Genomic DNA, 11,139 nt, shown 5'->3' with positions numbered 1-11,139 from the left:
AATTTCAAACTCTGCTTGGACATTGGTTGCAATAATCAGCACAATCGGGACATGTGGATTTGGCCATTGGTAACCGTTGTAAATTTACGATAATTTAAGAGGCTAGCTAGTCCTTGTGTTATAAAGAAAAATAGAGACCATTTAAAATGTTGATATGAAAATGTAATAACCACATGTCAAAGGCTGAAAACAAAATTCTGTAATCATCAAGTATCAAATGTGTCAGAAAAGTTGATAATTAGTTAAATTAAAGGAAGCATTCGATAGAAGAGAATGATTAAGTGTTAAACAGTTCAAATATGGTATACAAGTATGGTAACCAAACAACTTTGTTTTTGTAAAATGAATCTGTTTTGTTACTACACTTTGTTAGTCAACAAAATGTAGTATGAATCTATATTTATTTTTTTATTATATTTTTTAAACCAAGCTTTGTATTACAGTATGAATCTATTTCTGGCGATCATTTTGTTTTTGTAAAATGAATCTTTAATCTATTTAAGGGTGGTTATGTTTTGGACTTTTGGGTACACTTTGTTAGTCAATGCAGTATGAATTTGTTAAAAGATTTATTTTGTTACAACGTAAGTTGTATATAGTATGAGTTTGATCACCAGAAACTTTGAAAATTCTTTATAACCCCACCAAATATAAAGTTTATTTCATGCCCAAACCAAATTTATAACAGTACGGTAACATGGTTTCATTGAATTTAAGAATGAAAAACAAACGGTGCAGCTTCATGCTGTTAAGTTTAAACGAAAAGTTATTGACAACTTCTGAAAAATATTAGTCCATGTAAAATATGATCCATATACAAGTCTGACAAATCTGTATTCATAACTAAACTGGAACAACAAACTTTCAAAGCAACAGCCTGCAGAGGTCTTTGCTCCACATATCTTACTTTATGCGTAGCTCGGTTCCTTGATCAAACTTCCATTAGATCCTCCGGAAAGTTCTGCAAGTTCCGCCTGCAATTCTTCATATTTATCTTTAACGGCTGCACAACTCATGACCTCAGCAACACCTTGTTTTATTTGCACCTCCAAACCCGCAATCTTTTCCTTTGATTCCTCACTAGGGGTGTTCTTGTCCTTTGCTACCTCAAGTTTCAACATCTCGATTTTATTCTTCAAATCCGGGGTTGATTCAATCACATCTTGAATTATCTGATTAATTTCTGAATTTAGTTCATCAACTTTAGCTTTGATTACTGACATTGAAGAGTTACCAACTTTTGAAGCTACATGAACACCCGAAGATTCAAGGGCGTTGACAAATTCAGATTCAACTTCTTCCCTAATCTCAACAACTTTTTCTTTGAGCTTCTGATCCAATTCTTCGATAGCAGACACCCCGGACTTTTCAATTTCGTATTTCAGTGCCTCAATTTTCTGTTTCAAATTCTGTTTTTTCAGAACCTGTTTGAACTTTTCATTTACTTTAGACTTCAATGGAAGAGTCTTTTTGTAATTTTCAGCAAAGACTTTAGCATCAGTTATTTCTTTTAGCAAGCTTAGCTTGTACTCCAACCTCCCATAGTTTGGAGCGGTTGCTAAATTGTCACTAAACTCCTTCTTTAGATTCTCAAGATTCTCAATTTGACCAGAAGTCAACTGTCGGGTCTCTACTTTAGCAAATTCTTCATGCATTTTGCTTAATTTTTCTTCGATCCCCAACGCTTTAGAAGCCTCAGAAAATTCATAATTAATTTCTCTTTTCAGTTTCTCAATCAACCCATTTTGATCCATATCTGGAGCTATTGAAGATGACTCCCCTGCTTTCATAATAATTTGGTCCTTGAGTTTATTAACTTCAGCCTGCAACACTTTGTCAGAAATAAGTCCGGGTCGCGGTTCCTCTTTCCTTTTCATGTTGAAATTCTTTTCGGGATCAACGGGCAGTCCTTCTTGGAACCCACCAATCTTACGATGTTTGAGCCGACGGTGTCTTATGAGTTCTTCGGTTCCCATCTTTTGGAGTTCCTGTATATATATGTGATATGATAGAGAATTAATCTCTATGTGTAAGTAAATATGGATCAAGTATAATATGATGTTACTACAATTAGAGAAACGAATATGTAGACTCACATCCATCGAGTTAAGAATGGCAGTTTTTATTTGCTGTGAGGTCCAGTGTGGATCTGTATGTGCACCACCTAGTGGTTCCTGCAGATATTATTAATATTAGAAAAATGGTTAGCCAAATCGATCCACTTTCATTCAATTGTACATTTTATTTTATATTGAATAAAAATAAATAATAATTCAAGTCTTACAGGGATGATGCTATCAGCAATTTGTAGCTTACAAAGCTCGGTAGCAGTGATCTTGAGCTTCTCAGCAGCCTATAAATGGAATAAAAATGTATCTATCAATTTCAAGTACTTTGTGCACAAATAAATAAATAAAAACACACAAGAACAGTTTCACAACCTTTGGAGATGCTTTAGAATTCTTCCAAAGAATTGCTGCACATGCTTCTGGGCTATTATATCACCCAACATTAAATAATTTATTGAGTATTGGTAATCACATTACTAAGTGCAATATATATATATATATATATATATATATATATAGAGGGGATTTAGTGAGAACTTTTTTAGTGTGAAAACTCTAGGAACTCTAAATACACTAAAATTCGAGCAAAAAATGTGCACGGGCGAGCAAAGAAAAGAAATTCGAGCAAAAATAAAAAACACGGACGAACAAAAAATTCATAGTCGAGCAATTTTTTTTTTTTTGTTCGAATTTCAAAATGTAGAACACATTTTTGTTCGAATATCAGCATTTTTGTTCGACTACCCGTGTGTTCTACATTTTTTTGTTCGACTATCAAAAATGTAGAACACAAAATTGTTCGCCCGCCTTTTTTCTGTTCGAATATCACTTTTTTGTTCGCCCTTGTCCCATTTTTTGCTTGAATTGCTCTTTTTTTGTTCGACCGTGTCCCATTTTTGCTCGAATTTTCCCTTTTTTTGCTCGAATTTCCCTTTTTTTCTCGAATTTCAGTGTATTTTTGAGTTCTCACACAAAAAATTTCTCATTTGATCCCTCTTATATATATATATATATATATATATATATATATATATATATATATATATATATGGGAAGATGAATATTCATTAGTTTCCTATAAACAACAATAACATCATTGCCCAATCCCACACATGTGGGGTATGGTGAGGTGAGATGTATACAATCCTTCATCTACTTTGAAATAAGAGGGAAATCGTTTTTTCACTCACGGGTAGAGACAATAGTTTCTCCACCAACGGGCTGAAAAAAGTCATCCCTCACTCGAGGTAAGAGAGACTGTTTGCTTCTAGATGGACCTCCGATAATAAAATAGAAAGAACTTTCCTAGATAATTTACTAAAAAAATTTAGATCATTATTAATATAGCTTAACTTCTATAATAATCATAATTAACATTAACATACTATACAAATTATTTATAAACCAATTAAAACCTCAAACTTATGAACAAATAGTGTTTCGGTCAACCCAACTGACCCATACAAATATTGTCCGGTCCGCCATACACATTGCCACCTCTACTACACCAATGGAAGTTTTGAAGGCCATCGAAAGTTGTACTGTAACTTTGAGCAATTAAAGGGACGCAAAGCCAGCTTACAATATATAATATAATGAAACATACTGCAATAACGAATATTTTGGAATTTGCACATATTACTTTAAGCTGTAAGCGTTGGTTCATTTAGATCACCAACACGTAAAGCTTGTAAAGATTTCACCTTTTGTGTTTAAATAAGCTGACAAATTGGAATTTTTGGTTGGTTTAAAAAGGTCCTCTTAAGAGACAGTCATTTATGAAGAAAAAATATAGCAGTGTTCACAATTTGACTATACAATATAAATTTCATTAAGCCATGTGAGCTAGCCAGCCTGCATGCCTATAATTAATTATTATTATCTTTAAGTTACAAATGTGTACAAAAAGTAATATACTCACCTGGCAACATAGACGACTGCGTTTTCAAGCACTAGCAGTTTATTAACACAGATAATAGCCAAAGCACCTCCAGAGCCACCTTCACCAATCACAATGCCCAAGGTCGGTACCTTTATTCCGGCCATAGTATATAAATCTTGGGCAATCGATTCACCCTGCATACACCATACATTAACCAACCACTAAGTTGTGCACTTTCAACCACAGTAATGGATGGATAACCATGTGATATTATCAAATAAGCACAGGAAAGTTTCATTTATCGAAACGTACACCATAAATTTAAAATAGTAGATAGTTTACTTTATAGTAGTATTTAGTTTTACATACTTGACCTTTTTCTTCTGATTTAAGATCCGCAAATGCCCCTGGAGTGTCAATGAATGTGACGATAGGGAACCCATGGCGTTCTGCATAGCGCATCATTCGTAGAGCCTTGCGGTAACTATCCAGAAACATAAATAAAAAATCAACATTCAACATTTATTTAATAAGGTAGGTCATATCACAAAGGACTTCATAGCAACACATTTACTATTGTGGGACGTCCAACCAAAGCTGAAGCTGTGTGTGTTCAAGCATCTTATTATATATATATACCTCAGGGGTAACAAATGGATGATGGATCAGGCCAATTGTGAAACAGATCAAAAGATTTCGGGCCCATCTATAAACAATTTTTGTTGTGTGTTCCTTAGATTACAAGTAACTAACATCTTCAATATATAACATCATTAAAGTTCTATTCAATCAAATATTACCAATTTGACCTGATATGGACAAAGGATAACCCAAAGTTTGACACATTTAAAAGATTTCCCCCTCTAATTCTGATAGTGTTAGCGTAACAATGTACATATTATTACCCATGAGGTGTAGGCATTCCAAAGTTGCGATGAATATTCTCTTTGGTATTTCTACCCTTTTGATGACCGATAAACATAATTCGCCTGCCATCTATTGTTCCAATACCAGTTACAATAGCAGGATCATCATAACCAGCTCGGTCACCATGAAGCTCTACAAACTACAGATTTCAAAAAACAAAAAGACGTTTCATGTACTTTAAACGATCAAGTATGTAACTTTATCATCATAATAAACCAGAATACTTGGATGGAGTAGCATACCTTATCAGTAATGTTGAAGATGTAGTCAAGTAAAGTTGGTCTATTAGGGTGTCTAGCTATACGAAGTTGCTGTATTGGTGTCAAGTGTGTATACAAATCTTTAAGCGCCTGCAAAATTATTAGCATACCGATATAATTCAGTGTATAATAGGATTTGATATAGTCAATATTGTATTGTTATTTAGAGATTTGGCATTCCTTATTTGTAGGATAGTTTGTTAGTTGACTTGGAGCCAAAGGTGCTGTACTTGTATATATACATACGTTTTGATAGCTGAATGGGAACACAGAATTATTCTTCAATTACCTTCTTTCATGGTATCAGACTAAAAAAGATCCCATCTTCTTTTTTTCTCTCAAAATCGTTCCTCCTCTTCATCACCACAATCACCATGTCTTCTGATCTCTCCAAAATTCAACCAATCAATCATATTCTTCTATCTGTCCCTATCAAGTTAGAACTAGAAACCAGTCATTATAATGCTTGGAGTGAACTCTTTCGCACCCACTGCAAAGCACACGACCTACTTGTTCATCTTACCTCAGAGACAATCCCTGCTTCCACCTCTTCTAAAGCAACCGAAATTACTCAAGAAACATGGGACAGACAAGATGCAATTGTCCTCCAATGGATCTACGCAACAATCTCCAATGGCTTACTCAAAATGATTCTAGAAAAAGATCTTACCGCGAAGAAAGCGTGGGATCGACTCAAAAGCATCTTCCACGACAATCAACACTCACGTGCCTTAGCTCTCATGAATCAATTCACCAATTGCAAACTCGACAACTTCTCCAGCATATCCGCTTACTGTGAAGAACTCAAATCACTTTCTGACCAACTTGCTGATGTTGGCACCACCATCGAACCTGCGAATTTAGTCCTTCAATTGGTGGCCGGTTTGAATGAAAATTACAGTACCGTTGCAACACACATCAATCAGATGGAGAAGTTACCTACCTTTTATGAAGCAAGATCAAAATTGATTCTTGAAGAATCAATGAAAACCGACAGGCTGCGATGTCCAATTCGCAAAATTCTAACACCGCCATGCTCGCCGCCACCGAATCGAAGGAACAACCACCCACTTCGGCCAACCGGGACTCCAATTACTCTCGAAACACAAATAATCGGGGTCGAGGGGGCAGAACCAGTAATCTAGGTCGTGGGTTTGGTAGAGGAAGGGGTCGCCAATTCTGGAATGGTAATAGCTGGAATGGGGGTGTTTGGCATGGGAACAATTACTCCCAACCGTGGACCAGGCCAAATAGCAATTGGGCCTCTTTTAATTACAGCCCAACTCACCAAGCTGGAAATGCACCGTGGGCTTCTACCTCATCCCCCTGTCCATACCCAACTACACCTTGGGCCCGATCTGGGAATAACAACAGTGGCCTGCTTGGTCCGCGACCACAAGCCCCATTAGCTTCGACTGGCCAAACTACACCCTATGCATCGACTGACATTGACCAGGCTATGTATACAATGTCCCTCAATCCTCCCGACAATGATTGGTATATGGATACGGGTGCCTCCTCACATATGTCAGGTAATCGAGGTACACTCTCTCCCTATTTTAATTTGAGCATACCGAAACATGTCCTTGTTGGAAATGGCAATACACTTCCCATTCGTGGTATAGGATCCACTAAATTACCACATCCATATCCACCCTTTGAACTAAAAAACGTTCTCCATGTACCTAACATTATTAAAAACCTTTTATCTGTTAGAAAGTTATCAACTGACAATAACCTTGCACTCACTTTTGATCCCTTTGGTTTTACTGTGAAGGATTTCAGGACAGGAATTCCCATTATGAGATGTGATAGCACTGGCGACCTCTACCCGCTCACTCCATCTGCTGCTCGTCAACTTAGCTCTCCAATGTCTTTTCTTACTTTGTCTCAAGATATTTGGCACCGCCGTTTAGGACATCCTGGCGCCAACATTCTTCGTTTTCTCAATAATAAAAAGTCTATTATTTGTTCTAGTAATAAAAACTCTGGATTATGTGAAGCATGTGTGTTAGGAAAACATATAAAATTGCCATTTATTAATTCAATGTCTACAACTAATTCTCCTTTTGAAATTGTTCATAGCGATGTTTGGACCTCACCCGTTGCCAGTTCCTCCGGTCACAAATATTCTGTATTATTTCTTGATGACTATACGAACTTTCTTTGGACCTTTCCCATTAGCCATAAGTCACAAGTCTTTACTATTTTTCTCAACTTTCACAAATTTGTACAAACCCAATTTTCCTTGAAAATCAAATCACTACAATGCGACAACGGCACCGAATATAACAACAATTCTTTTCATAATTTTTGCAAAGAAAATGGCATGTTTTTTAGATTCTCTTGTCCACACACCTCACCACAAAATGGCAAGGCCGAAAGAAAAATTCGAGCTATAAACAACATTGTTCGCACCCTTCTTGCTCAAAGCTGCACACCTCCCACGTTTTGGCATCACGCCTTAGACGTGGCCACCTATCTTCTCAATGTCTTACCTACAAAAACACTCAACAATCTTACACCCACACACCGCCTATACAATCGTCAGCCCTCATACACCCACCTACGCGTATTCGGTTGTCGTTGCTACCCTCTCATCCCTTCACCTACCATTCATAAATTACAACCGAGATCCACACCATGTATTTTTCTCGGCTATCCTACATCTCATCGGGGTTACAAATGCTACAACCCTTCTACTCGACGCATTATTATATCTAGGCATGTTTTATTTGATGAACACCATTTTCCTTTTGCATCTACTCATCTCTCTACCTCTGACTCTTATCACTTCTTACATGACAATTTGTACAACCTTCCCTCTCCTGTAATTCCCTCGGATCAGCCCACTGACTCGCCTTCTCCAACGGCCCAACAACAACAAATCCCACTAGTCCACTCACCTTCACCCTCGCCACCTTCTAGCCCATCAACCTTCAATAATGGCCCAACAACAAGTTCCAATTTAAATACATCCAATGATAACTTACAACCTACTGTTTCTGAAAATCCCTTATCATCTCCTCACGCATCACAACCTACTGAGCAAATTCCTATAGTACAACCTTCTATCCATGCAACCTCTTCCACTGACCACATGTACGATGTTAACGCATCCCCTCCTTCGTCTCCAATACCGACACGCACCATGCACACTCGCGCTATGTCGGGTATACGAAAACCAAAAATCCATTTTAACCTCACCACCACTACTCTTCCTTCTCCTATACCTCGAAACCCGGCCGAGGCACTCAACGATCCTCATTGGAAGCGTGCCATGATAGACGAGTTTCATGCTCTTATTAAAAATGGGACTTAGGAATTAGTCCCTCGAACACCCGACATGCATATTATACGTTCTATGTGGATATTTAAACATAAGTTTCGTGCTAACGGTTCTTTTGAGCGATACAAAGTTCGCTTGGTTGGTGATGGCAGGTCTCAACAGGTTGGGATAGATTGCACGGAAAGTTTCAGTCCCGTCGTGAAACCAGCTACGATACGCACGGTTTTAAGTCTAGCTCTTCAACACTCGTGGCCGATCAACCAATTGGATGTTAAAAATGTTTTTTTACACGGGACACTTACTGAAACGGTTTATATGCACCAACCTGCCGGTTTTAGTGATGCCTCTCGTCCCACTCATGTGTGTCATCTAAAGAAGTCTTTATACGGTTTAAAACAGGCACCCCGCGCTTGGTACCAACGGTTCACTCACTACGTCGCTACCCTTGGTTTTTCGCATAGTAAGTGTGATCATTCGTTGTTCATATACAAACAGGGTCGAGATGTTGCTTATATATTACTATATGTTGATGATATAATTCTGACTGCTTCCTCTATCACACTACGAGATTCCATCATGCGATCCTTAGACATGGAATTTTCTATGACAAATCTTGGTACACTCAGTTCCTTTCTTGGTATTTCCGTAACTCACACGCCTAATGGTTTGTTTCTTAGCCAAGCTAATTATGCAAAGGAGATTCTTGAACGCGCCGATATGCTCAACTGTAAACCGGCCCGGACACCCGTAGACACCAATTCCAAGTTAAGTGCCAAAGCTGGTGCCATATATTCTGATCCTACTTTCTTCCGAAGCATGGCCGGGGCATTACAATACCTCACTTTCACACGCCCCGATATCTCCTATGCCGTACAACAAATATGTCTTCATATGCACGCCCCTCATGAAGGGCATATGGGATCCTTGCGGCGAATCTTACGATATATAAAAGGTAGTCTTGATCAAGGTTTACATCTTTACAAATCGTCTTCTACAAATCTGGTTTCCTACACCGATGCTGATTGGGCTGGGTGTCCCGACACGCGACGGTCCACCTCTGGCTATTGTATTTATTTGGGAGATAACCTGATTTCTTGGTCTTCTAAACGACAACCTACAATATCTCGATCTAGTGCCGAAGCCGAATATCGTGGCGTTACAAATGTTGTCTCCGAATCATGTTGGTTACGCAATTTGCTTCTCGAGTTACATCATCCAGTACACAAAGCTACACTTGTCTACTGTGATAATGTTAGTGCTATCTACTTATCTAGCAATCCTATTCAGCATCAACGTACAAAGCATGTGGAACTTGATATTCATTTTGTTCGGGAACAAGTTGCTCGCGGTCAGGTCCGTGTTTTACATGTTTCTTCAGGTTATCAGGTTGCGGATATTTTTACTAAGGGTCTACCTTTTGTTCTGTTTAACGAGTTCAAAGCCACTCTCAATGTACGTCCACCTCCCGTTTCGAGTGCGGGGGAGTATTAGCATACCGATATAATTCAGTGTATAATAGGATTTGATATAGTCAATATTGTATTGTTATTTAGAGATTTGGCATTCCTTATTTGTAGGATAGTTTGTTAGTTGACTTGGAGCCAAAGGTGCTGTACTTGTATATATACATACGTTTTGATAGCTGAATGGGAACACAGAATTATTCTTCAATTACCTTCTTTCAAAAATAATACATACATAATAGTTAGACAAGAAACGACACGGTAGCAATGTAAAAATTTTACATAGGGCGTCTATACAGAAAGTTTAAGTTTTTTGTGTTGTACAAAAAAGCATGCAACGCGACTACAATTAAAATTATCAAATAATCACACTGTTCAAACTAAAAATGAAATATCCAAATAAATTTCACCTGCTGGTATTTGTTCTCTAAAGAAATTATTTGATCATTGAAATCCAAACCAGTTTCATCAGCCATTTTTTGCACCTGCATACATAAAACACATCATCACAAATTGATCATCATATTAAAACCGGCTAACAAAGCTTACATCGATGAATCTCTTTTGTAGATCCAATAGCGGTTTCTCGAATTCCAAGGTAACTGGTTTCGGATTATCCAATAAAGGCTTGAATGAGGAAAGATGACTAAGAACTCCACCTTTAACATTCGGATCTGGATCCTCAGGCCATGGGTACTCTTGTTTCTTCACCTTCCTTAATTTCGCAGATACTTAATCCCCTTCTTCTTGGGCCCACATGGATTTTTCCTAATGTTTTTAGGGATACACCATTAATTGAGCTTCTAAAATGATCTGAACCCGATGTTGCACAAGACAAACTCCCACAAAAGGTAACGGGATGAGACTGAGATATCGAACCCATCTTTGGACTCAAAACAATACAAGTTCAAACTCCCACCCTAACTGCCCGAAAAATCAAAAGAAACTATTATGAATATGGAAAACACACATCAAAATGAACCATACAAATATAAGCTCCTTATCACTACAACTTCATTAAAGGACCCAAATTCTTGTACGTAAAAGTTAGATTACTTCATTATTCATTAAATTTATTAAACAAGTAACAAGAATGCATATACTTTTTTCTGCATAATATTTAACAAGTCCAAACCTCGTAAACATAAGCAGTACACTACCAAACATCCAAATCAAGCTAATTTAATGACAATTGATCTGAAAACATTAGTTTTTTAACTAATTAAACGCCAATAACATAAGCATTGCA

General features: G+C 37.5%; 1 protein-coding gene across 1 annotated transcript; it reads right to left on the bottom strand.

Annotated features, from left to right (window-relative positions):
• Positions 1–750: 750 nt before the first annotated feature.
• On the bottom strand, positions 751–10,375 carry LOC139899532 (acetyl-coenzyme A carboxylase carboxyl transferase subunit alpha, chloroplastic-like). Its single transcript, XM_071882365.1, has 9 exons — positions 10,301–10,375; positions 5,121–5,228; positions 4,857–5,017; positions 4,321–4,435; positions 3,991–4,145; positions 2,442–2,493; positions 2,285–2,353; positions 2,097–2,174; positions 751–1,988 (listed from the first exon to the last, which is right to left on the bottom strand). Exons 1-9 carry the CDS (start codon positions 10,364–10,366, stop codon positions 909–911), a joined length of 1,884 nt encoding a protein of 627 aa, XP_071738466.1. The 5' UTR covers positions 10,367–10,375; the 3' UTR covers positions 751–908.
• Between the last annotated feature and the right edge of the window lie 764 nt (positions 10,376–11,139).

The sequence above is a fragment of the Rutidosis leptorrhynchoides genome, chromosome 3 (assembly GCF_046630445.1).
Source record: "Rutidosis leptorrhynchoides isolate AG116_Rl617_1_P2 chromosome 3, CSIRO_AGI_Rlap_v1, whole genome shotgun sequence".
NCBI lineage: Eukaryota > Viridiplantae > Streptophyta > Magnoliopsida > Asterales > Asteraceae > Rutidosis > Rutidosis leptorrhynchoides.
The sequence above is the reverse complement of the archived record's forward strand: the minus strand, read 5'-3'. Positions and strand labels throughout refer to the sequence as shown.

Coding starts and splice junctions, on each gene's coding strand:
- LOC139899532 (XM_071882365.1), bottom strand. CDS start 10,366: ATGGCTGATGAAACTGGTTTGGATTTCAATGATCAAATAATTTCTTTA. Junction 5,018..5,120: donor TCTTCAACATTACTGATAAG/GTATGCTACTCC, acceptor TGAAATCTGTAG/TTTGTAGAGCTTCATGGTGA. Junction 4,146..4,320: donor AATCAGAAGAAAAAGGTCAA/GTATGTAAAACT, acceptor TGGTGTATGCAG/GGTGAATCGATTGCCCAAGA.